The sequence below is a fragment of the Cervus elaphus genome, chromosome 7, assembly GCF_910594005.1.
Source record: "Cervus elaphus chromosome 7, mCerEla1.1, whole genome shotgun sequence".
Classification (NCBI taxonomy): Eukaryota; Metazoa; Chordata; class Mammalia; order Artiodactyla; family Cervidae; genus Cervus; species Cervus elaphus.
Window position 1 is genome coordinate 32,264,452 of NC_057821.1, and position 27,767 is coordinate 32,292,218.

Genomic DNA, 27,767 nt, shown 5'->3' on the forward strand with positions numbered 1-27,767 from the left:
TGCACAGCAAAGTGACAGCCGTGTGTGTGAGAGAGAGAGAGAGAAAGTGTGTGAGTGCATGCTCAGTCAAGTCTGATTCTTTGCGGCCCAATGGCCTGTAGCTCAGCAGGCTCCTCTGTCCATGGGATTTTCCAGGCAAGAATACTGGAGTGGCTTCCATTTCCTACTCCAGGGGATCTTCTTGACCCTGGGATCAAACCTGCATCTCTTGCATCTCCTGCATTGGTAGGCAGATTCTTTACCACTGTGCCACCTGGGAATATCCTAAAATGGAGTCAGTCTTTATTGTCCATTCTGCTTTGACATTTTTCACCTGGGTATCCTATCCAAGCCAAGCCCCCAGGATGGCCCTGTATCCCTCCTTACTTAATTCCCTGCTCTGTCCTCCTGGTCCAGGACTTTGGATTTATACACTGTGGCTTTCATTGTTTGGGGCTTTCTTTTGATAGTGGTGCTCAGGATTCATCTTCTGGATGTTTGGATACAAGTCCTATTGTGATTCTCAGTCTTCACACCCCATGGTTCTGGTGTCCTCTTTTGCTTTGGTGAGAAATTGTCCTCTAGCCTCTCTAGCTTATATCTGGATAACTAAAGAAAAATTGTTTCTCTATTTACAACACTATCACAGCAAATGTGGGTTTTCCACACCAAGCAGTTCTCCAGTTCTCTGTGGACACCAAGACCCTACCTAACTCAATTTTGAGAACAGTTACTCAGACACCAATCAAAATAGTGGGTGCCCAAGGTACCCAGACTTCTGTTTGATTTATTTTCAGAACTCAGGGTCCCCATGGTCCCTCCTCAAATTTGATAATTTGCTAGAATGACTCACAGAACTTAGGAAAACATACTAAAGGATGCATCTGAGGAACAGTCAAACAGAAAAGATGCCTAGGGCAAGCTATGTGGGAAGGGATGCAGGGCTTGCATGCCCTCTCTGGGTACACCATTCCCAGAACCTCTGTGTGTTTACCATTCCAGAAATCCTCAGAACCCCACTGTTAGGGTTTTTACAGAGATTTTATTGTGTAGGCATAATTGATTAATTCACTGGCCATTGATGAATAACTAAATCTCAAGCCCTTCTCCCCTCCCCAGATGTGGGATGGCACAGCTGAAAGTTCCAACCTTCTAATCAAGTCTTGGTCTTTTTGGCAACCAACCCCCATCCTGAAGCTATCTAGAGCCCCCAGGCCCAGTCATCTCATTAGTATACCATAAAGACACGTTGGTCACTCCAGAGATACCGAGGGTCTTAGAAGCTCTTCTGTCTGGAACCAAGGACTAAGACCAGATATTATAATAAAAGATTCTCCTCTCTTCCCTATCACTCAAGAAATTAACAAGGATTTTAGGAGCTCTGTGCCATTATAAGAAATATGTGTTTCATCTCTACCAAATATGTTGCAATAACAGTGAAAAGAGTGGAGAACACATAGAAATTCAGATACACCTATGCTCTCAGGAGCTTAGAGTTAAATAACTAACCTCCCCCTCACCATCCCTTGTAAAATCTCCAGGCAGAAATTTCAGTATGACATAGCTGAGGTCTCAGAGAAGATACTGGAAGTAAAGTCAATTCAAGTTGAAAGGCTATAATTAGTCAAGCAGGTATGAAAGGGGAATGTCCGTGAGGGCAAACAGTGAACAACTAAGCGCTGGCATCCGAGGCGTCAGTTCGCTCAGAAGTGGGTGCATGTCTGTATTTAGCCCAGTCCTGCACCTCTGCTTGGCCGACAATGAGGTAGAAAATCAGGCCTAGTATGCCCACAGCAGCTGAAAACAAGAAGACATTTCTCCAACCAAGCTCTGGATCCTGGAGGCAGGAAATCACAAGTTATCAACAGTCTCTTTGTTCTTCTCCATCCTGCTGCAGAAAGGCTCTGGCACTATGTTCCACTGACCCCACCCCCAACTCTGCCCTCAATTATATATTCCTGGTTGTTCCTAGAATTTCTGGTACCCTGGCCTTTCCCTCTGCTGGAATGTTTCTCCCCTCAGGTAGCCATTTGTCTGGCTCACGTGCTTGCTTCCCATTCTTATTTAAGTATTACTTTTTCAGCCACCCCATTTAAAACTGTAACCCTGCCCGGTCTTACATGCCCTATTCTCCTCTCCTGCCTTACTTTTCTCTTAGCACTTACCATCATTCAGTATATCATGTTTTTGTTTAGTTTACTAGTTTTCTATTGCTTTTTTCCCCTACCATATCGACCTTTTAAGGGCAAGGACTTTTGTTTTATTCATTTAAACATTGCATGGCACATTCCAATATCCATTGCATACTTGTTGAATGAATGAGTGAGTAACAAGGGAAACAAGGGCAATTTGAGAATTTCTATTTTAAACAGCCATTTCCTGACAGTGTCTTAGGGGCTGGAAGAGAACTGAAGCTTCAAACAAAGAAAGGACTTCATGTCAAGAAAAATACCCTTTCTTTGTTATTCTCTATTCATTTTCCTGGCTGACTGGTAGAAACCACAAGAAACTTAAAGAATGATTGTCATGTGAATGTCATATACATATTTCTCACATAAAGTCTGTATCAAGTCTGAGTCATACAAAGTTGTCATCAGATGAATTTGTTTATTCTGACAATTTTAAATGCACCTCCCAGGACAGAAGGTTGTATGAGTGTAAAAACACTATGTAAGCAATACTGGGCAGAGGAATTGCTTTACTAATCACTGGTCAACATATGTGTAAGGTGCAGATTGCTCCTTCACTCTGTCATCTACTCAGCATCTCACTCTATAAATATTTGTTGGCTTCCTACGTAGGATAACCAACTCTTTCCAGATTGCCTGGAGCTTTCAAGATTTTAGCATTGAAAGCTTCACATCCCAGGAAAGCCCTCAGCCCCAGGCAAATCAGAATGTTGGCTATTCTATACTTTACAAGAAATGCTGTGATTATTATTAGAAAATTTGATGATTAGCATGAGAAATTCATCTTCTAACAACTCATAAGGCATAAACTCATACAATGGAACATTCTCCTTCACTTCATACCCTGATCATGTGGTGATTTCTCTGCTTGAGATGAGCCTAGGGTGAGAATGAGAGGCTGGGTGACCTTTCTAGGTGACTTTGGTGACTATCATCAGAACAGTTAACCTTACCTGACTGATCAAAAATCCATTGACCGTGGGAGAGATGGCTCCTGCCATGTAAGAAAAGATCTGTGATAGTGCCCTGAGTAAGGCACTGTACCTGGGAGAAAGCAATATTCCTGTGTAAGCATAGAGTTCATATCAGCTGATCTGTTGCAACTCTGTGCTTATCTGGGGATTCCTGGGGCTGTGTTGGTCCTTAGTCAAACCTGAGTGAAATGTATTGACTAGTGATGCATATAATCCAGTGCCAGGATCTGGGATTTCCAGGGGGTTATAAACTGTACTAACTCGTCAACATTCTTTATACCAAATGCACAAATTGATGGTTGGCACCTACTTTATATGTTCTCTTGGCTTCTGCTAAGAAGCCTTGTTTTTAGGTATAAAAGATCTCTCATTGGATGAGTCATTGGCTCCCCTGAGACCAAGGTATCTCCCATGTAATTTGATGGTTCATTATCTGAAGAGGAAGTGTGTCCTATTGACTGTGAACGGTGCGTGGATGGTCCCTGGGAGCTACATTTGGAAGCCTCAGTCATCTCTGATATTTACCTATATCAGAGGTAAATGTTTCTCCTGCTATCCTCTACCCATATTAAAGGCTTACATAAGCATACCCTCTGAAGTTTACGAGTCCTTTCAGTGACCCAGTCCTGTGTAACTGCTGCCTTCCCCAACAGAAAGAGATTGGCATGAGTCTCACACAGTTCAACTGTGAGTGCAGCCACTGACTCCTGTTTTCATCTGGAAAAACTAATTTAATAGTGGTTGACGAGCTTTGAGTCCCTTCCAGGAGTTGTTTGGATGAGGGGTGGTGCTGAAATTTCCTATGACCCATAGTACATGTCACATTTTGCTCGTGTGTGTCAGAGCAGATTTAGGGATATTGGATATGAACTGAGCTTCTGTGAGGATCAGGCAAAGGGGTCCCTACCGAGGAGCAATATCCATGAAGTTGACAAGGGCTCCTGATTGGGCGAAGCTTTTGAAGGCAGAAGAGATTGTCAAGAAGGCTATGGCGGTGCTGAAGCTGGATCTAACCCAGAAAACAGACGTGAAGAGCACAGCTGGGAGGAGAACCGCTGGGGCAAGAGAACAAAGAGTGAATAGGAAGCTTCCCTGAGCGTCCCACATCCACCCCCTGTATCCACTTCAGTTCTTACCTATAGCAGTGAAGAGTTTCCTGATGGTATTGAGTCTGAGGATTTTTCTGGAGAGGAGAAAATCTGCCAGTAGACCTCCAGGGACAATAAAGATACAGGCAGAAGCAAACGGCAGGGCTGACAGTATCCCACTCTGAGAACCAGAACGGAGGTGAAGTGCATGCCTCACTACAGCCACTATGACATAGATTGATCCCTGGGTGGATTGTCTACATCTATAGCTTTTCTTATATATACATAGCATCTTTAATAAAAACTTAAGTTACTGGAATGAACCAATATAATTTTAGTGTCTGAGGAAAAATAAGCATTAAGTTCAAGTTGAAAAAAAATGGACTAATGTCATATATAAGGATCTTGTGGAAATAGATATTAAAAACAACAAAAGCTAAGTAGAAAAATAGTCAAAAGGTATGAAAGACAAGTTACAGAAAAAAAAAGTGATTCCTAAACATATTAAAAGGTAACCAACTTCATAATAGTAAAACTATTGTGAGAGAACATTTTGTCAAATTGGCAAGAGTGCAACAGTTTTTTGACATGATCTGTGGTGATGCCAAGGGGAATCAGGCACTTCCAAATATTAATGCCCAATTGAGGGCAATTTGTTAATAAATATAAAAGTTTATAAAGGAGGGAGATCAAGATGGTGGAGTAAGAAGATGCAGAGCTCACCTCCCCATGAACACATCAAAAATACATCTACATGTGGAGCAATTCTCACTGAAAACAAACTGGAGACTGGCAGAAAGACTGTTATCCAACCAACGCTGTAACAAAGATCCACACGGAATTGGGTAGAAATGAAGAGAAGTGATCGGATCAGGACTTGCATCCTTAGGAGGGTACACACAAGAGGGAGAGTTACACAGGTTCGGAGATCCTCCCTGGGGAGTGAGTGGTGAGAACCACATACTGAGTGCTACACCCTGGGGTCTGGCACCAATAGGACAATTCCCCTTAGCTGATTTGAAAAACACTGGGATTGATAGCCAGACTATAAAAAAAAAGAAAAAGAAAGAAAAACCTAGACTCCACTTAGGAAGAGAATGCACACACTTGCTTACTCCCGAAAAAAGGCAGAAGCAGCAGATGGAAACTGACAAGGACTCTGGCTGGTTTCCCACCGCTGCCTAACACACACATCAACCTGAGCAGAGCACCTGCTGCAGCCCCTCTTGCTCCCAGTGCAGCTCCACGCTGGGGAGAGGGCTGCCACGCCTGAGAAGAGTGTGCAGTTGTGAGGGAAAGAGGCAGCTCAGACTTAGCGTAACGTCTGAACATTGCTGGTGCCTGTGAAGGCAGCAGATCAGGAGCTGTCCAGGACTCTGACTGGTGGGCTGGGACTACCACAGCCCACACCCCAACTCATGTCAAGCACCCACTCCAGCTCCTCTTGCTCCAGCACTGTTTCTCCCTGGGCGAGGGTGCCAGTGCTGGGAGTGGGGAGAGCACACACAGAAGGAATGTAACCAGATCAGACCAACCCTCAAGGCTCTTGACCCAGAAACTTGGGACCCTCCCACCCACCCCACACCAGCAGTGTGGTGTTGGCTGTCAAACGGAGGACAAGCCCTGGCTCACAAGTGGCTCTTGTTCTAGCCCTTCCACCTCTAGTTCTACCTCCTACTCTCGACCATGGGGAAGAGTGACTCATGTTCAACATTGAACCGAGCTTTCCCACCAAAGACCCTGGGCACAACAGACTGCACAGGGATGCTTCTACATAAGGACACCCCTTCAAGTTTGAGATAGGTAACTGTTTCACTTAATTTCATAGATACAGAGAAGATTAAGCAAAATGAAAAGACAGAGGAATTTAATTCAAAGGAAAGAATATGAAAACCCCTGAAAAAAGAAAACAACTAATGAAACAAATAATGTATCAGAGTTCAAATAATTAGTAATAAGAATGCTAATCTGAATTAGAGAAATAGATAAACATAGTGATAATTTTAACAAGGAGATAAAAAAATATTTTTAAAAAAGAGCCAGCCAGAACTAAAGAATACAATAATTGAAATTAAAAACCTATTGAAAAGAATTAACAGACTAGATGATACAGAAGAATGCATATGTGATCTGGAAGATAGAATAATGGAAATCAGCAATCAGAGCTGCAAAAAGAAAGATCTTTTAGAATGAGTTTGAACTTAAATGACTACCAGTTTAAAACAAGTAGATACAGGTAAACATACATGAGCCTTATAGTAACCACAAATCAGAAACTTACAGTAGATACAGGAAAAAAAAGGGAGGGGGGGAAGTGAGAGAGAGAGAGAGAGAAAGGAACACAAGGATACCACTAAAACATCAAACCACAAGGTAATAAACTAAAAATAAAGGAGTAGAAAAGAACTACGGAAACAACCAGGAAACAAGTAACAAAATGGCAATAGGTATATATCTACCAATAATCACTTTAAATGTCAATGGGCTAAATGCCCCAAACAAAAGACACAGGGCAGGTAATTGGATTAAAAATCAAGACCCATCTATATGCTGCCTGCAGAGACTCATTTCAGAGTTAAAAGACACATACAGATTGAAAGTGAGGAGATGAGAAAAGATATTTCATGAAAACAGCATGATAAAACGGTGGTAGCAGCACTCAGACAAAATAGACTTTAAGACAAAATCTGGAACAAAAAAAACAAAGGGGATTATATAATGATAAAGGGATCAATACAAGAAGATACAACACTTTCTAACATATATTCAGTAGGAGCACCTAAATATATATAGCAAATATTAACAGACATAAAGGGAGAAATTGACAATAATACAGTAATAGTATTAACACATCAGTTACATTAATGGACAGATAATTCAGACAGAAAATCAGTAAGGAAACAGTGGTCATAAATGACACAATAGACCAGTTGGGTTTACAAGACATTTCATGCAGAAAGAGCAGAATACACATTGAAAAGTTGCACTTGAAATGTTCTCCAAAATGAGGCTACAAAACGTTTCAACAAATTTAAGAGGATAGAAATTATATCAAGCATTTTCCCCGACTACAATAGTATGAAACTAGAAATTAATTATAGGAAGAAAAAATAGGAAAAACAAACATGTGGAGACTAAAGAACATTCTACGTTAAAAAAAAAGTGTCAATGAGGAAATCAAAGAGGTATTCAGACAATAGTTTGAGGCAAATGAAAATGGAACCACAATAATCCAAAATCTATAAGATGCAGCAAAAGCAGTTCTAAGAAAACAATGAAAACACGACAATTCAAAACCTATAGGATGCAGCCAGGCAGTTCTAAGAGGGAAGTTTATAGCAATACAATCCAACCTCAGGAAACAAGAAAAACATCTAATAGACAACCTAACTTTACACCTAAAACAACTGGAAAAAGAAGAACCAAAAAAACCCCAAATTAGTAGAAGGAACGAAATCATAAAGATCCAAGCAGAAATAAAAAGAAATGAAAGAAACAATACTAAAGATTAATAAAACTAAAAGCTGGTTCTTTGAGAAGATAAACAAAATTGACAAACCTTTGGCCAGACTTATCAAGAAAAAAAGAATCAAATCAAAATTAGAAATGAAAAAGGAGAGGTTACAACAGAAAATGCAGAATTACAAAGGATTATAAGAAACTATTATGAACAACTATATGGCAATAAAATGGATAACCTGGAAGAAATGGACAGATGGACAGATTCTTAGGAAAGTTCAATCTTCCAAGACTGAACCAAGAAGTAATAGAAATTATTAACAACCCAACTACAAGCACTGAAATTGAAGCTGTGATCAAAAATCTCTCAGAAAAGCTCAGGATCAGATGGCTTCACAGGAGAATTCTGTCAAACATTTAGAAAAGAGTTCATGTCTATCCTTCTAAAACTGTTTCAAAAAATTGCAGAGGAAGGAACACTTCCAAACTCATTCTACAAGGCCACCATCACCCTGATACCAAAACCAGACAAAGACAACACAAAAAAAGAAAATACAGGCCAATGTCAGTGATGAACATAGATGCAAAAATCCTCAACACAATTTTAGCGAACAGAATTCAGCAACACATAATAAAGCTCATACACCATAATCAAGTTGGGTTTATTCCAGGGATGCAAGGATTATTCAATATATGCAAGTCAATCAATGTGATACACCATATTAACAAATTGAAGGATAAAACCATATGATAATCTCAATAGATTCAGAAAAAGCCTTTTACAAAATTCAGCACCCATTTATGATTAAAACTCTTCAAGAAATGGGCAAAGAAGGAACCTACCTCAACATAGTAAAGGCCATTTATGATAGTAATGTAGTAGTAGTGAAAGTCACTCAGTCGTGTCCAACTCTTGTGACCCCATGGACTGTAGCCTGCCAGGTTCCTCTCTCCATGGGACTCTCCAGTCAAGAACATTGGAGTGGGTTGCCATTTCCTTCTCCAGGGGATCTTCCCAATCCAGGAATCAAACCCATGTCTCCTGCATTGCAGGCAGATTCTTTACCAACTGAGCTAGTAGGGAAAGCCTATAGCAAACATTATCCTCAATGGTGGAAAACTGAAAGCATTCCCCCTAAAATCAGAAACAAGACAAGGGTGTCCACTTTCACCACTATTATTCAACATAGCTCTGGAAGTCCTAGCTACAGCAATCAGAGAAGAAAAAGAAAAGGAATCCAGATTGGAAAAGAAGTAAATCTCTCACTGTTTGCAGATGACATGATACTGTACATAGAAAGCCCTAAAGATAGTATCAGAAAATTACTAGAGCTAATCAGTGAATTTAGCAAAGTTGCAGGATACAAAATCAATGCACAGAAGTCACTTGCATTTTTATATACTAACAATGAAAATTAGAGAAATTAAGGAAAAAATCCTATTCACCATTGCAACAAAAAGATACCTAGGAATAAACTTACCTAAGGAAACAAAAGAACTGTACAAAGAAAATTATAAGACACTAATGAAGGAAGTCAAAGATGACATAAACTGTTGGAGAGATATTCCATGTTCCTGGATAGGAAGAATCAACATTGTGAAAATGACTATACTACCAAACACAATCTACAGATTCAATGTGATCCCTATCAAATTACCAATGGCGTTTTTCACAGAACTAGAACAAAAAAATTCACAATTCATATGGAAACACAAAAGACCCCAAATAGCCAAAGCAGTCTTGAGAAAGAAGAATGGAGCTGGAGGAAATCAACCTTCCTGAGTTCAGATTATACTACAAAGCTACAGTCATCAAGACAGTATGGTACTGGCACAAAAACAGAAATATAGACCAATGGAACAAGATAGAAAGCCCAGAAATAAACCCATGCACCTATGGGTACCTTATTTTTGACAAAGGAGTCAAGAACATACAATTGGGCAAAGACAGCCTCTTCAATAAATGTTGCTGGGTAAACTGGACCGCTATATGGAAAAGAATGAAATTAGAGTACGTCTTAACACCATACACAAAGATAAACTCAAAATGGATTAAAGACCTAAATGTAAACCAGAAACTATAAAACAATTAGAGGAAAACACAGGCAGAAGACTTGATGACATAAATCAAAGCAAGATCCTCTATGACCCACCTCCTAGAGTAATGGAAATAAAAACAAAAGTAAACAAGTGGGACCTGATTAAACATAAAAGCTTTTGCACAGCATAGGAAACTATAAGCAAAGTAAAAAGACAACCCTCAGAATGGGAGAAAACAATAGCAAATGAAACAGCTGACAAAGGATTAATTTCCAAAATATACAAACAGCCCATACAACTCAATACCAGAAAAACAAACAACACAATCAAAAAGTGGGGAAAAGACTTAGACAGACATTTCTCCAAAGAAGACAAATAGACGGCTAACAAACACATGAAAAGATGCTCAACATCACTCATTATTAGAGAAATGCAAATCAAAACTACAATGAGATATCACCTCACACCACTCAGAATGGCCATCATCAAAAAGTCTACAAACAATAAATGCTGGAGAGGATGTGGAGAAAAGGGAATGTTCTTGCACAGTTGGTGGGAATGTAAATTGACACAGCCACTATGGAAGATGGTATGGAGATTCCTTAAAAAACTAGGAATAAAATCACCATATGACCCAGCAATCCCACTCCTAGGCATATACCCTCAGTAAACCAAAATTGAAAAAGACACGTGTATCCCATTGCTCATTGCAGCACTGTTTACAATAACTGTAACATGGAAGCGGCCTAAATGCCCATCGACAGATGAGTGGATAAAGAAGTGGTGGTACATATACACAATGGAATATTACTCAGCCACAAAAAGAAACACCTTTGAGTAGTTCTAATGAGGTGAAAAACCTAGATCCTATTATACAGAGTGAAGTAAGTCAGAAAGAGAAAGATAAATATCATATTCTAATGCACATATACAGAATCTAGAAAAATGGTACTGAAGAATTTCCTTACAGGGCAGCAGTGGAGAAACAGACATAGAGAATAGACTTATGGACATGGGGAGAAGGGAGGAGAGGGTGAGATGTATGGAAAGAGTAACATGGAAACTTAGGTTACCATATGTAAAATACATAGCCAATGGGAATTTGCTGTATGGCTCAGGAAACTCAAACCCAAGCTCTGTATCAATCTAGAGGGATGGGATGGGGAGGGAGAAGAGAGGGAGGTTCAAAAGGTGGGGGGGGAATATATGTATACCTATGGATGATTCATGTTGAGATTTGACAGAAAACAATACAATTCTGTAAAGCATTTATCCTTCAAGAAAAAGAAAAAACAGTTCTAAGAGCAAAATTTATGGCAATACAGGCCTTTCTCAAGAAAAATCTCACCATCTTGTATTTGAAAGTACAAAGTGTCCAGAGTCAACAGAAGGAAAGAAATAATAAAAATCAAAAAGGAAATAAAATGTAGACCAGAAATAAATAGCTATAGAAAAGATCTGTGAAACCAAAAGTTGCTTTTTCCAAAGGATAAACAAACTTGATAAAGAGCCAAGATTACCAAGAAGAAAAGAGGACCCAAATAAAATAAGAAGTCAAAGAGGAAAAATAACACTCAATACCATAAATACAAAAAAAAAAATCCATAAGAGAATACAATGAACATATGCCAACAATTTGGACAATCTAGAAGAAATAGATACATTTCTAGAAACATACATAACTGAACCAGGAATAGAAAATCTGAACATTTACCAATCAGTAGTGATGAAATTGAATTTGTAATTAAAATACCAAACTCCCAGTAACAAAAGTCCAGAACAAAATGACTTCACAGGGGAGTTCTATCAAACATATAAAGAAGAGCTAATACCTACTTTTCTCAAACTATTCCAGAAAAATGGAAGGGAGGGAATACTCCCAAATTCATTTTATGAGGCCACCATTACCCTATACCAAAATCAGATAAAGACCCTACAATAAAAGAAAACTATAGGCCAATATCCTGATGAATATAGAAGAAAATACCCTAAACAAAATATTAACAAACCAAATTTGATGATATATAAAAAGAATCGTACCCCATGATCAAGTAAGATTTATTCCAGAAATAAATGATGAGTCAGTATTCACAAATCAATCAATGTGAGACATCATGTTAACAAAAGGAACAGTAAAAATCACACAATCATGTTAATAGATGCAGAATAAAAAGCATTTGACAGTTTAACAGCCATTTATGATAAAAATTCTCATCAAAATTGGAACATATCTCAACATAATAGAAGGCTAAGAAAACAGGGTTTTGGGGGGACAGGAATGAGAGATTTTTCACCATGTCTTTTTATATATTTTTTAAATGTTATCATTTCAATTCCTAAATCAAAATGTTATTAAAGAAAATGCAACATCCTTTGTTGTACATAATCCAGACAATGAAAAGGATCTCACTGTCAAATGGTCCAAGATGTTTATTTTGCAGATGAGTAAACCAAAGCCTGGAGAAGGAAATGGCAACCCACTCCAGTATTCATGCCTGGGAAATTCCATGGACAGAGGAGCCTTGCCAACTACAGTCCATGAGGTTGCAAAGAGTTAGGCACAACAAAGAGTGGGCAAAGAGTTGTAGTGACAAAACCAGTAACAAAACAGGACCATCAAGGTTACTGAGAAAAATACCCTGAGACCAATGGGACTCAAGGCCTCTTGATTTCTCAAGCTGGGGAAACCCTATTGTCTGTCCTCAATTTGCCCTTCTAATCATTCCCTCATCACCCTCTTCCTCAGCCTTGGTTTCTGAGATTAAAGAGCCTACCCCACTTCACACCAGGGACCAATCACTTCCAACAGCTCTCAGCACTGGCATCCTGCTTGTCTAGACCTGCTGTCTTCCAGTTCCTTTGCCTGGGATTCTGGTTTCAATTACCTGCTGCTGGCCCCCCCCCCCTTCCTCCTTTGGGAAGACCCATAGCTACTCTGTCGTTGGGCTTTCTGATCTCAGTTCCTCCAGACTGTTTGCATGTATGCCCTCTGGACTCTGACCTTGGGAAAGGTCAGTTCTTTGTTGACCACTTAGCATGATTTCACCAGATGAGCCCCACGTTTTGTACAAGGGATAAGAATGAAACACTAACTCAATGACCTAGTGAAGTGTCACTTACAAGCTAGAAGATGATACACCCTTCACCAATTTTGAGACACTCATCTGACAGGAATTGATAGGCTCTTTTCAGCCATTCAGAGCATCTGTTCACTTTGTGAAAATGTGTACAGAGAAAGAAAATGTGTACATATTGTATAGAGAGCTGTACACATGTGCAGTTTTCACACTTTTCTTTATATATGTTACACTTGAATAAAAGTTTTTCTAAAAAAACATTTTCCACAAGTTTTTGGTACAAGTCCTATTTGGAACTTTATGTCCTTTTAATGTTGTAACATTATTTATGCTTCTCTGTCAGAGCCTTCTCAAAGGCAAATTTTGTTTTATTGTTTTATCACTTATGCTGCCAGCAGAATGTCTTGTTTGCAAATGTTGATTGGATTGAACATAAAAATTTCTGCATAGGTCCGTTAAAAAATATGCTATTCTATGAATGGCAACTTGACCTAGAGCCATACCATTCTGCCCCCAATAAGCATGTTGACATGTTGAACTGAATCAGAATTCAAGTGAATCAGGTAGCGTTTCCTCCATGAAGACCCTTGGCCTAAACCTGTGACTGTAGGAGAGAGAAGAAGGGATTATATATAAAGCAACAGAAGAACAGAATGAGTTTTCTCCATACTTACATCTCTGATGTTAGCTTGAAATACAGAGGTGATGAATGTTGGTAAGTATGATGTCTGGACAAAAAAATACCAGTAATCACTGAAGTAAAAGATGAGAATGCTCCAAAGTGGTAGTGATTTGATCATAGCTTTAATGGGAAGAGACCAGCCTGGTGGAGAACCCTGGAAGAAAGTACATATCAATATCAGATATGTATCCGAAGATCAGAACTCTGCTCTACTGAAGTCTTCACCACTGAGACATCCAGACAGATATGGGGAAATGGCAGAGGAGTTCCCCAATGCACCTCTTGAGCCAGTGAACAGACGATATATTCCTTCTCTCTAGTACTAATAAATGGATGATTCACAGGGTCATCATAAATGACAGCAAACCAGAGAAAAGAACAGACACAGCCAATTCCACCTTAAAAAAAAAAAAAGAAAAAAAGAGGTTCTACTTAGCACAGAATTGGACTTCTATCAGTTTGATTCTGCCTTGAGATGATTCCTGTGGTTAACAAAATGGCCCCATACTCCCCTCCTTCCTGCACATATCCCTTGCATATCATAGATGGAGGGTACTTCCTTACCACTTGACTTTGGTCTTGGCCATGTAACTTGTTTTTGCCAGTGGCATGGGGCAATTCAGAGGCGAGGCTTTAAGAAGCACTGCGTTTTTTCACTCGTCCTCTTGTGTCTTAGCCATTGGCATGGGAAGAACATGCCCCAGCTCGTCCACTGTCTAAGGTGGATAAGAGACACAGAGAGCAGACCTGCCGAGCTGTCCCACAAAACTAAGAGACTCAATGTTGGTTGTTTAAAATCACTGAGTTTGGGGAGGTTTTGAAATGCACCAGTAGTAAGGCTGTACATTGTTGCTAAAAGTTAGTGTGTTCATGCCATGTACTTGAAAATGCCCTCCCTGTTGAAGTTACCAGTCAGCATCCCCCCTGCTAGTCATGCTTCACAAAGTTTATGTTTTATTAAATCTTTTCTTATTTATATCTAACACTTAATGGTTAGCAGCAGTATATACAGTATATATGCAGCTGAGGTAATTTGCCCAGGTAATTTCTGGATATAGAATGAAATTAATCCTCAGTAAAAAAATTGTTTAATATATACATTATTACAGTTTTGGACAACTCAACATGATTAGTATTGAGTGGAAACATTCATTCCCTTTTTGGAATCTTAAGAGAGTCTTCTCTTCACTTGTTAGCTTGTTGTTTATACAGTCCTTCCCAAATATAGAACAGCCTGCCATGTACCAGGCATTTTGCTTCATGTTGAGAATATAAGAGTATAAAGACATGATCTTGTCATCAAGAAACTTAAAAGCAAGAGGGGAGGGGAGTGAGAGAGATGAAAACTAGCACTATTGCATGTTGAGGATGGAGGATGTTAACACTGATTCAGCAATATTTGCTGAGTTCTTATTCTGTGTATATTACTTACCTTTTCCCAAAACCAGGAGCACGGTAAGCTCTCATTCCCTGAAAATTTTGTAACCTGCCCTTCTGAAAGTTTCCATGACAGAACCTTTGAAGACTGATATGCTATAGTGTAGTAAACAATCTTCATACACTTTTATTCTCAGCAGATTTACTGACCTGATGTTATAAGAATCCTGGATCTAAGACTACTATCCTCTAATGAAAACACCAATGAGACCAGTAAGTTCCACTGGAATCAGGCAGTTTGCAGATGGGATTCTGGAGAATGTTTCAAAAATCAAACAAAGATTAGTTGAAAGCATTTGGGAAGATTTCACACAGGGCTGAGTAAAGGCAAAATTGTGAAGTGGTAGAATGCCACCTCTGGAACACTGTGATCTTCGGAAACTTTCCCAACATCTCTGTATATTATTGTCCACTGCTGAGCCTCACAGGATCTGCTCTGTCCTGCAGCCTCTACTGATTGAATCTCTACTCCAGTCAGTATTTTGGGCTTCCCAGGTGGCACAGAGAGAAAGAATCTGCCTGCCAATGCAGGAGACACGGAGTTTAACCCCGGTTGGGCAGATCCCCTAGAGAAGGAAATGACAGCCCACTCTTGTATTCTTGCCTGGGAAATCCCATGGACAGAGGAGCCTGGCAGGCTACAGTCCATGGGGTCACAAAGAGTCTGACACACCTGAGCAACTGAGCATGCATGAAGGTCAAATTCCCATAATTTTCTGGTTGTAGTAATAACAGAAATTTAAAAGAAGGTACTGAATAAATTTTTGTTGTTTAGTTGCTAAGTCGTGTCCGAATCTTTTGCAACCCCATGGACTGTAGCCTACCAGGCTCCTCTGTCCATGGAATTTCCCAGGCAGGAATACTGGAGTGGGTTGCATTTCCTTCTCCAGGGGGTCTTCCTGATCCAGGGATTGAACCCATGTCTCCTGCATTGGCAGGCAGATTCTTAACCACTGAACCACTGAGGAAGCATTAAATAAATAGCATAACTAAAAATAGAATCTCACTAAGATTACATATGCAGCATTTTATGAAAGAAATCCCTCGAGGTCCTTTGTGGGTTCAGTTTAGAAGCAGGAAGGAATATTATGATGCCTTTAAACTCATCAGGTTATTCTAGCTCTACACTCAGGATATTAAAACTTAAATGTCACTTGCAAGATTTACCACATGATTAGCTCTGAACTTTATCTACTAGGATTTGGTTAACCATAGATGACCTGCATCACAGAAATCATGCCCAGCAGTCTCGGTCATAAAACAAGATTCTGAGATTTGAAAAGCACAAACTCACCAAAGATATAGAAGACATAAGGCCATCCCATAGTCTGGCAGAGGTAACCACCAACAAAGAAGATGATGAAGCAGCCCAGCACTGACCCTAAACAGAAGATGTGAGGATGATCTGGGTGAGAAGGTCAGACTCGAGACTCTAGATGCTTCCTATAGACCAATGTCATTACAAAGCTAAGCTGCAACCCAGGCTACCTAAGTTCAGAGTCTGCTCCTTCACTCAGTAGCTCTGTGATTCTGGAAAAGTTATCAGTCTGTTTGTGTCTCTTATTCCCTTCTGTGTGAAATGGAAATAATTATATGTAGCTGCGTTGCAAGATTGCTTTGAGACTAAAATGAAATTAAAAGCACTTGCAAGAATGTTTGGTGCCCAGGAAGCATTTGGTTATGATCAAGAAAGATAGGATAGTTTAGGTTAGCTCCTGTAAAGCAGGGAGACACAGTACTTATGGTGTAAGGTTTGGCTTCTGCTGATAGGCTGTGGCAGAGTACTCTTGGACAAAGCATAGTGAAAGTCACTAAAAAGTCATGTCCAGCTCTGCCCAGTCCACCTAATGCCGTGTGGGTGTCCGACTCTTTGCAACCCCATGGACTATACAGTCCATGGAATTCTCTAGGCCAGAATACCAGAGTGTGTAGCCTTTCCCTTCTTCAGGGGATCTTCCCAACCCAGGGATAGAACCCAGGTCTCCCACATTGCAGGCAGATTCTTTACCAGCTCAGCCACAAGGGACAGAGTATACAAGGTGATAATTACGGTATCAATTACCTGCTACAGCAATGGTGATGAGTTGACTCCTTTCTTGTGGTGGAGCCCATCTAGCCCAGATTGAATACTGACTTGTTAATAACACAACCTGAAATAAAAAGTTGATTCTTGGCTATCTGAGGTCATTTTGGAACCTAATTTTACGCGTACTTAGAAAAAGTCTTGGTACCTGGACTATGCCTTGGATGACCCGTAGGACAATGAGCACAGTCACTCCAGTATCAGCTGCTAGTGGAGTGAAGAGGGCCAGGACTGAGGTAATAAACATGCATGTACCAGACAAGTACCTGGTTCCAAATACTTCAGCCATATAGCTACTGGGAATTGGAGCCAAGAATGAGCCGTAGTTGAGTGAGCTGAGGATGATCCCCTGAATTTCAGGACTCCAGTCATACACAGCAGCCTAGATGACAAAGAGAAACTCATTGACTAGAGACTCAACAGTTTTTATCGTCAGGACTTGAGATTCAAGAAAATGACTGGCAGTTCTCTTTCCTTTTACCTCTCTCCAGTTCCTCAATCTACCAATTTTATCAGTAAAACCTAAATATATGCCCAATATACTGTTTCCCTTACTCACTTTCCCCAGCTACACAATTAACTGAGAACCTGTAAAGAAAGAAAACTTACAAAGAAGAAGGCATCATAGACAAAGTAATAAAAAAAAATATGTGAAGAAAGAGAAAATAGACATAAATCTGTAGAACTTACTTTTTGGTGATTTTCATCATTGTAGGGGAAGAATTTACCCCTACTAAATGCTAAAGATCTGTTCCTTTCATTCTAATGGTAGTCCCTAGGTACACCTATAGACACTAACTAGTATAAAATCTCATATGCGTATTATGCTTTTGTGTAATATGGTTCTTTGAACATAGTATATCTTAGCACATAACTCTTTAGGTCAAAATATTTGAGTCAAAGAAAGGATCCAGAGTCTCATTCAACTTACCACTGCCTTAGATTCATTCAGAGTTTCATTCCAGTTGTCCTGGGAGTCAGTGGGTGGCCTTTCTGTGGAGGCATTGGGTGAACTGGACAGAGCTGTGTTGTTCACCATAACTGGCAAGGCAATGCTCATGTTCATTTGTTGGGTGGAAATCGAAAGATTACACAGATGCAGGATAAGGGCTAGCCCATGTCGAACTGAACAAAAGCCTGAGACAAAAGGTACAGACAATCCTATAACAGGGTGCTTTTGTCCCACCCTTCCTAAGTCTGGACGTGGGAGAAGATTGCAGTCCATCTGTGAAGCAGAAATGCAGAGAGCAGAAGTGACTGTAGGTGTTCAGCAAACACCTGTACCCCTTGGAGTATGGGGGTGGGGAGTGGATAACTCCATCAGAACCATGATTTAAGCAGAGACTTGAAGAATATATGGAATTGGCCAGAGCAAACAAAAGAGTTTCCCAGTCAATGTCCTGGCATGTGCTGATGAGAGCAGGAATAGAAAAAAGTAGACTTAGAGAAAGAATTAGCTCAAAGTTGTGATTGATTGGATATGGATAGTAAGAGAGTATTTGTTGGAAATGATTCCCAAGTGCCCCACTTGGACAGCTGGGATGGCTTTCAGTACCAAATGTAACCGGGAACGTGGTAGATTAGTATGTTCGGGGGCTGAGAGGAAATGAGATTTCAAAGGAAGGTTAGTTAGACCATGGAAGTATTTAAACATTATCTTGATACTATAATCCAGGCTTGCACATAATTTGCCAGTGATCCATGAGAACTCTGAGGTTATCCCTGGGGTTGAGTCCAGATACATTAGTTTGACAACAGCTGATAGAATTGATTCATTATCCCTGGAGAGAAATTCCAGAGGTATGATGTGTGATCACTATCCTTAGGGCAGGTGGATGCCCCATTTCCTGGCTCCTGCAAGGGAGTAAACAGTTGGGGTGGCCAGCACTGTCCCCTGTTGTGTAGCAATACTCTTGTTAAGTTCTAGGAATTGACAGACAGATCCCCACCTTTGGTTTAACTCTGGGAGCATTTAGTTGAGACTCTCCCCTCCCCTGTCCACAAAATTTATACTAGAATTTTGATCAATATCATATTGATATGGCAGATTAAGAGGGATTGCTGTATTTATAGTATTGCCTTCTCTTAGCCAAGAGCAGAGATGGCTCCCCATTAATTCAAGTTCTTTCCTTTGTTCCAAGGTAGAATTTTGTAATTAATCTTTAGTTAAGTCACAAGCTTTTTTAAAGTACTTTTCTGTGGTTTCTTAACTGAGTCATTTTCTCCTGTCATTTTCACTGCCCCCCCTTAGGTTTAGACAAGAAAATCGAACACATACACAGGTTATGTACAAAATAATGGGAAAAAATAAGTGTTTGTTTTTGCCATTTGTAACATTTACTTTATTCTCTTGGGTAATTTTATTCACTGGCAGTTTCTAAACACTGGTAAATAGGAATGGTGAAAATGGGCAGTCATGTGATACCTGAATCTACTGGGAATACTTCTAACTTTACTTATTAGGTATGTTGCTAGGTGTTGGTGGGAATTATACTTTTATTGTATTAAGCTATCCTATTTTTATTTTTAGCAGAATGTAGTAAGTTTGATCAACTATATTTTAATCATAGAGCCAGACTCCTGGATCTGCTCTCTTTACAGCTGTGTGTTCTTGGGCAAGTCTCTGAACTCTGTGTGGCTTCAATTATTTCACCTGTAAATTAAGGTTAACAATAGAGACTCAAGGTGGTGTGATGAGATTTGAAAGTTTATATAAGTTCCTTATTGAAGAAAAAAAAAAATGGCAACCCACTCCAGTATTCTTGCCTGGGAAATCCCATGGATAGAAGTGCCTGGCAAGGTACAGTCCATGAGGTCACAAGAGTCGGGCATGACTTAGCTACTAAACAAAAAAAGCAACAGCAATATAAATTCATTATAGCTATTAGTATTCAAATAGCCTTATATTCTTAGGATGACCTCTTCTTAATAGGCTGTTTTAATGAAAACACATGATTTATTTTGCTAATATTTTAGCTAGAGTTTCACATTAGCATATATAACTGAGCTTAATTTGTAGTTTGTGAATGTGTGTGTTTGTGAATTTTTGCCATGCTAGCTTTGTAAAGAAAGGAAGTTTTAAGCTTTCCATCTCAATATGTGATCTGAAGTATTTTAGATACCAAGTCATTTTCTCTTTTCTTAATATGTTTTTTTTTTTAAATTATAGAACAGTTTCAGACTTACAGAGTTATTGAGCTCCCGTAGACCTCATACCATTTCCCCTGTTATTAACATCTTAAATTGGTATGGCACAGTTGTCACAATTAATGAACCTACATTAATTAGTATTATTAGCTAAAGCCTATTCTTCATTCAGAGTTCTTAGTTTTCACCTAATAGATTTTTTTTTTCTGTCCCAGAATCCCATTTAGGGTCCCATAACCCAATTAATCACCACATGTGGAATCATTTTGGCTGTGACAGTTTCTCCGACTTTCCTTATTTTTGATGATTTTAACACTTTTGAAGAATATCAGTCAGATATTTTGTAGATTGTCCTTCAACTGGGATTTGTCCAATGTTTTTCTCATGATGAGACTGAAGTAATGTGCTTTTGGAAAGGATGGCCATAGAGGTAGACTGCTATTTTCATGACATCATATCAAAAATACACACTATCAAGGTGATCTCTCACTGATGACATTAACCTTGATCACCTGGCTTGAGGTAGTGTTTGCTAGGGTTTTTAATTGTGAAGTTGACTCTTTTTTTATTCCTTTCCATACTATGCTCTGGAAAAAGTCACATGCACAGTCCACACTTAAGGAGTGAAGAGCTTTATTTCACCTTCATCTCCATAAATTATTTGGATTTCTTCTGCATAGAAAATATCAGTATTTTCAGCTCCTTAAAATTCTCATAGAATTTTCTAGTGAATCTACTAGGGCACAGTTTGTTTTGTTTAAAAGGAATAACTTCTGAACAACTTTCTCACCCTATTACACAGTTGTTTTTTGAGATGCACAATATTTCTTAATTCAAACTTATAAATTATATTTTCAGAGAAGATCATGTACTTTATTCCCCTGTAATTAGCACCTTATACCTTTTAAATGCTTCTCTCCCCCTTTCTCCCATGATTGCTTTATTTAATCTCTCTAATCAATCTGAGTAGTAAATTGTCTTATTGCTGTTGAATAGAAATCAGTTCTTATAAATATTTTCTGTTTCAATTCCCTTCATAATTTGAGTTTATGTTTTTTATACATTTGTCTTCTTTGGTTTTCTAGATACTTTCCTGGAAGTTATAAACTCAGTAAACTGAATGCTTAATTAACTTACTTTTATTTATTTTTGAAGAATCTTTGTTACTTTATTCACACCCATTATCTTTTTTTAATTATTTATTTGTTTATTTTTGGCCGTGATGGGTCTTCATTGCTTTGAGGGTTTTTCTCTAGTTGCAGCAGGCAGGGACTACTCTCTAGTTGTGGGCTTCTCATTGCAGTAGCTTCTCTTGTACTAGAGCCACACCCCAGGCTCTAGAGCACAGGCTCAATAGTCATGGTGTACGGGCTTAGTTGCTCCACTGCTTGTGGGATCCTCCCAGATCAGGGATCAAATCCACGACTCCTGCATTAGCAAGAGGATGCTTTACAACTGAGACACCAGGGAAGCCCCACATCCATTATCTTTGAATCACTTCCTTACTGGGGCTTCCCTGGTGGTTCAGATGGTAAAGAACCTGTCTGCAATGCTGGAGACTTGGGTTCAATCCCTGGGTCAGGCAGACCCCCTGGAGAAGGGAATGGCTACCCACTCTAGTATTCTTGACTAGAGAATTCCATTGATAGAGAAGCCTGGCAGGCTGCAGTCAGGAGGTCACAAAGAGTTAGACTCAACTGAGTGATCAAGCCTCAGTTCTACATTGCTGATTTGATTTTTTACAGTGATAATTTCTTTCCTTGCTACTACTAATCCTGTTTTAGTTCTGAAGTGACATTTTTTTCTCTTTAGTTTCCTTTCTCATCTTCTTTCATATTTTCCTGTTGATTTACTTCATACATGCTAAGCTTTTTTTAAAAAGTAGTCTTGAGAACTTGGAGAAATGTGAAATGAAAATACTCTTCAATTTCCCCAAATAAGCACAGCACTGTAATATAACGGTTAATAATCAGACCACTCTAATTTAAATCCAGATAATACCTCTTTGTGCCTGGATGACATAAATGAGTCCTTAAATGAGGACTTAATCCCTTTGTACTGGAGTTCTTGCTCCTGAAAAATGGAGATGATGCTGGCAGTATGTTCTTTGAAGGATTCTCGTGAGGTTTCAATGAATTAATTCATATAAAGTGCTCAGTACTTGATAGACATGCCTTCATTATGCAGTGATCTGTCTTTTATGTATTTGTTTCCTTTTCTGTGTGTGTGTGCTAAAGTACTGGGTTGACCAAAGATGTTTTGGAAAAACTGAACAAACCTTTTGGCCAACTCAGTATTTATATAGGTCCCTTGTGGTTCCCACCCATACCCCCAGTCTTGGACTATAAAAGTCAGTCATGTGTGATTTTGCTCCTGTGTGGTATAACCCTTGCAATGGGCCGCCTTGGCTGGTTGGAGGCCTGTTGTCACATGCTGATAGTATTATGTATGCATATGGTCAAGAGGCAGGTGGTGGGAAGATGGCACCTTGGAATTTTGTCACCAATTCAGGGAAAACTAGCTACTCTTGCACTTTAATTCTACAATGACATTGCATAATTTGAGGAACCCTGCCCCCCAATTTCCAAGTTAATTTCAGCAATTGTGTAAGTTTTCTCTTGCTCTGTTGCACTGGCCCAAGATCCTAAGCTGCAAACCTTTAGAAAGACTGGTGAGCTGTGGAGGGGGAAACATCAAGATGTAGGCACAGAGCAGCTTCCCCCACAGAGCAGCTTCCCCCCCAGTACTGCAGACTTCACCTTGTCTGTGGTGACCTCACCTGGCCTGTGGTCCACCAGCCTTGAGATGCTGGAGAGTGTCTAAGCTGGAGAGCTTGACCTGGGGCTTCACAGTGCCCTCCCCTTTCTGCCTGTAACATGGGGCCATGCTCCAAGGATGAGAGTTTTGTCTCCTCTTGGCATCCTGTTAATTCATCCAAATTATACTAAATCTAGCAAGGAGCCTTAGAATTTGTAGTGTGTGATAGGAACAATTCCCAAGTTTTAACCTAAGTAAAAATATTTTCTTAAGGTGTTGTGCTTATTTTATTGATTTCTGTGACTTTCAGAAAGGACCATTATTGCAGACTCATCTTTTGGGGCCATTCCTAACATAGGCCAGGGTATATTTAACTCTGTGCCGGCTTTTGATAGGCAGCAACGAAGCAGTGTCCAGTGTTGTTTATTAATTCTCACTGCCAGGCCGGCCCTTCTAAGTTCTTCACAGTAATAGATAAATACCTGGAAATGATAATCCTCAACCTACGTGTATGCAAGCAGGGTTCCAATTACAAGAGCATTAGGACAAAGTTTGGAAGGCTGAACACAGTGAGAGCTGAACACGGTGCTGAGGAGGCCGCTACAGGGGGGAGTAGGAGGATCAGTAATGGTAGACGGGGCTTTTGCCTGGGCCTGGAACTCTCCTGAATACCACCCACTATGTGCTCCACAGGATCGCTAGCTGTGTCCCATCCGTCCTACACCTCAGGATTTCCTCCAAGTGCCTAACTTGACTTCTTCTTCCCCAGCCTCCCCAAGTCTGTGAACGATTTTCATCTTCTATATTAAACCTCTTTTTTTTTTTCTTGAATTACCTAAAGTGGCTTCCATTTATCTGACTGAACCCAGGCAAAAGCTCATGGACCTTTGGTAGAGAAAGGATAGGAAGGTCAAGGTGATGTCTGTCCCTACCCTGCCATATGAATCCTTAATAGAACCTGACCTCTGGCAGAACCTGAAGGTCCATCTCTTTTCACCTAGTGTCTCTAGAGATATAGGAGCATAAGCAAGTCTTTCCTGTGGCCACGTGACCAGATATGACATATAATGGGGGAGAGGGCATTGCCCCACGTGCCATGGAACACCTGGATTTGATTCTCTGAGTATCTTAGAAGCACAATCATGCCCAGTAAAGATGTCAGTAATCTCTGGGGGTCCTGGCCCTGGGAGAAAGCCCCAACAGGGCCCTGAGAGTGAGAATCAGAGGACCCAGCAGTGCCCAGTGAGAATGGGCTAGAGAGAGAGAGGAAAGAAAAATTGGTGTTGGACGCCAACTGAAGAAGCAGCCAGCAAGGCTTATTCATAAGCATTTATGAGAAATACAAAATAACTAAGTGGGACATTGAGGAGTGGTTGAGGTTCTCTCTTATAAGGTGGAAGGAGAATCAGCCAAAACAATAGATGATGTTATTAGCATAATGCCATTTGTGATAACAGGCTGGGGTCAAGAGGTGGTCACCAGGGGAAAAGCAGCATGGTGGGGTGGATGCCCTAAGAGACTATGGACGAAACTAGAAAGACCACATTAAGTTCCACTTTTAGACAAATTAGCCCAGAGAGTTCCAATGACTGCTGAAAAGTGGGCTGAGGAAGAAAAACTGTATGAGAGGTGATTATGATAGTGAAGTTTATACAGTGCTTAACTACATGCCAGACATTGTTCACATATTATAACTAATTTAATCCTCATGGAAATCCTATGAGATAAATACTGTTGTTATCATCTCATTTTTACAAATAAGGAAACTGAGACACAGAAAATTTAAGTAACTTGCCTAAGGTCACACAGCTCATAAATTGCAAAATCAGGGTTGCCAACATAGGCAGTGTAGCACCTTAATCTGTACTCTTACCCAATGTGCTATATTGTGCCATGAAAACTGTTTATAAGTTGTCTGTTTATCAGTTACTGATTTTTAGAGAGAAAGAGTTGGGATAAGAAAATTTGACCAATGGCATATAGTGAAATAGTCTCCTATTATTTAGAAATGGATGGGATCTTAGAAATACAAATGCTTCCACTTTACAGATAAGGAAGCTGAGGCAATGGAAGAGTATTCATTAAATGTCAGATGGTAGTTAATTGTAGGGTGAGTAGTATTAAATAGCATGCATGTTTCCAGATTTCTTCTTTGATGGATAAGATTAGGTAAATCCCCTTTTCCTTAAGGCATGTTCACTTGCCAGCAGATATAACTGGCTAAAATGTTGAGTCTCACAAAGCATTCCATCTTGGTTAATGTTTTACTTTTAAAAAGCATTATCTTATGAAAAGCCTATATGCTTAAGAGAATTAGTGAATAAAATAGTTATAAGTCATTTAGAGTTTAGAGTAAAATAAGGTGTTCAACAGTTTCCCTTATTATGTATTATTGAAAAAGTATTAGTTGCTCAGTTGTGACCCCATGGACTGTAGCCAGGCAGACTTCTCTGGTCATGGGATTTCCCAGGCAAGAATACTGGAGTGGGTAGCCATTCCCTTCTCCAGGGGATCGTCCTGACCCAGGGATTGAACCCAGGTCTCCTGCATTGCAGGCAGATTCTTTACCATCTGAGCCACCAGGGAAGAACCAATGTATTATTCAATATATTATTGAAAAGCACTAAATTGTAACTTAACTGAGAGGGAGGAGGATGTGTGACTTCTATGATATGACGTAAAGAAAAAGCCTGTTCTCCTTGAGGTAGATCTAGATCTAGTATGAGTGGAAAGATCAAATGGGATGGTCTCTGGACTTAGTATCAGAAAAACCTAGATTGGTTTCCATATTTTCTATTTGACATCTGCTGTGAATTTTTTTCTTTATCTTTGCCTAACGTCTTCATGATCTGGTGTCTTGATATCTACCTGTCCTATATACCGTCAAGGTTTCTTGCAAGAAATGAAATAATTCTCAGTAAAAGTGCTTTACAGCTATTTAGAATTTTTGGCAATGTGTAGGATCAAGAAGAGGCTGTACATCACCAAACAGTGACATAGATCCCAGTTTTATCCATGCCCCAGTACACGATTTTACCTTTCTTGGAGGTTTGCACTTGAGCCGTGTTTACAGTATCATTATTGACAGGACCTCCCACTATGGTTCCGGCTTCTACTGTATTAGACATTTTGATTCTCTTCACCCAGACACTGGTGTTTACCTACTGAAATAAAAGCAAATATAAAAAGAGGTGTCCTATAGCACAGCTCCAATTCTTCTAAGAATTAGGAGGAAATGTTTAGTGGAAAATATGCTAGATTAGCGTTCAAAGGACATGATTTGTTGTCCAGATTCTATCACTATCCAAATGTGTAGTCTTGGGAATGGCACTTCTCTGCTTTTCTCAAATGAGGGATCTGATCTGGCTTGCCTTAACGGATTGTAGTATTCTTTCGAGTTCTATGTTCCCATGTCTTTCAGCTGCCATCAGTAGCAACTGGATGTTAAAACCGGACAGTCGTCTTTGAAATTTCACCTGGAAGATTCCAATGGATTAAGTAAGTTGAAAGACTAGATCTACTAAATAAGATCTAGATATACAAAACAGAATCTAGCAAACATCTTTTTTACTATTTATTGATTGATTCTTGGCTGTGCTGGGTCTTCATTGCTGTGCCTGGGCTTTCTCAGTGCTCGGGCTTCTCCTGTGGCAGAGCATGGGCGCCAGGGCATGTGGGCTCAGTAGTAGTGGTGTACAGGCTCAGTTGCCCTGTGGCACATGAGATCTTCCTAGACCAGGGATCGAGCCCATGTCCCCTGCGTTGGCTGGCAGATTCTTTACCACTGGATCACCAGGGAAGTCCTGAGAAAGCAGCCCAAGTGATGGGAGAAACTTGAGAAGGAGGAGCCTGCTGAACTCACTTCAAAGACACAAACTGAGACAAAGAATCTGAGAAAGCTTCCTTCTAGGAAGCTGCTGATCTGCGCATCACTTATTCACCCTGACTTCATGAAAGAGATCAGGTGGATGCCGCCCCTTACTCCAAGTCAAACAATATGGGCTGCCTGCAGCGGGATCATCCAGAGCTTGACTTATGTCCCCTGGAGGTTGTGTGTGTGTATGTGCACCACTCTGTGTGTATGAGACAGAGAAGGAAACTGACAAGTAACACAAACCTCCGAATCGAAGGCCACGGGGTGGCGCCTCATGGCCTGAGGCTGCAGGGCAGAGAAGGGGCCCGCAGCACATCGGAGGGTTGTGAGACCTGCCACAGCAGCAGGTGCAAAGATGCCTGGACAGACACATGCAGGTTCCTTCTGAGCCAGATATGAATGACTAGAGAGGTCCAGGTTATAGCCTTTTAAAATCCTGCCAAGAGAACAGTCTTGAAGGACCACATGACCTCCCAAAAGGTGGGGTGGAGTGCCGGATGCCCAATGGCTGAGGGAGGAACAGTAAGGGCTGAGCAGAGAGCATGGGAGAGACTGATGGGTGTCCCCAGCAGGGAACTCTCCAGAAGAGTAACGCTGAACATCCACCCAAGCCTAGAGAGCCCCAGATCTTAAGATTCCAGGGAACAACCATACTTCCTGCCTCTTACCAACTACCCTAACCACCAGCCTGAAATGGATCAGTTACCTCAGTTACCAGGAGGCCTCAGGAGGGGTAAGAGGAAGAGTTGACAAAGAAAGGGAGTAAGAAGGCAAACCAAATCTTCCACCGCCACCCTCCCCAACTAGACCCAAGCTGGAGATGAGAAGTTCTGCTTCTAGATAAAATTTGGGAGTTGTATGCTTTTCATCAGACTGGAGCTATGAATTATCACATGAGATTATTTGGAGGCTGAAAATAACCAATGGCTTTTTCACTCTCTGAAAATGATCAGAAAAGTTAGGGAGCTGAGCAGAGGTAAA

The 27,767-nt window shown here is 40.2% G+C and overlaps 2 protein-coding genes across 8 annotated transcripts in view; one reads left to right on the forward strand and one right to left on the reverse strand.

Annotated features, from left to right (window-relative positions):
- SLC17A1 (solute carrier family 17 member 1) overlaps window positions 1-3,731 on the forward strand; it is a 49,642-nt gene extending 45,911 nt beyond the window's left edge. The window contains exon 13 of one of the 2 annotated variants that reach the window (XM_043908353.1): window positions 3,481-3,731. The gene's annotated coding sequence lies outside the window, so the exon portion shown is untranslated. The remainder of the gene's footprint in view (window positions 1-3,480) is intronic. The other variant, XM_043908354.1, reaches the window with a different exon arrangement.
- SLC17A4 (solute carrier family 17 member 4) overlaps window positions 142-27,767 on the reverse strand; it is a 30,328-nt gene continuing 2,702 nt past the window's right edge. For 3 of the 6 annotated variants that reach the window (XM_043908347.1, XM_043908349.1, XM_043908350.1), the window contains exons 2-12: window positions 25,950-26,076; window positions 17,940-18,145; window positions 17,157-17,390; window positions 16,988-17,075; window positions 16,220-16,306; window positions 13,768-13,886; window positions 13,481-13,642; window positions 4,279-4,411; window positions 4,050-4,197; window positions 3,122-3,212; window positions 142-1,816 (exon numbers count right to left, since the gene is read on the reverse strand). In XM_043908347.1, the coding sequence (XP_043764282.1) occupies window positions 1,652-1,816; window positions 3,122-3,212; window positions 4,050-4,197; window positions 4,279-4,411; window positions 13,481-13,642; window positions 13,768-13,886; window positions 16,220-16,306; window positions 16,988-17,075; window positions 17,157-17,390; window positions 17,940-18,145; window positions 25,950-26,040 (1,524 nt within the window). In that variant the 5' untranslated portion in view covers window positions 26,041-26,076 and the 3' untranslated portion in view covers window positions 142-1,651. Of the gene's footprint in view, window positions 1,817-3,121; window positions 3,213-4,049; window positions 4,198-4,278; window positions 4,412-13,480; window positions 13,643-13,767; window positions 13,887-16,219; window positions 16,307-16,987; window positions 17,076-17,156; window positions 17,391-17,939; window positions 18,234-25,949; window positions 26,077-27,767 lie in introns of those variants that run through there. The other 3 variants (XM_043908352.1, XM_043908348.1, XM_043908351.1) reach the window with 3 other exon arrangements.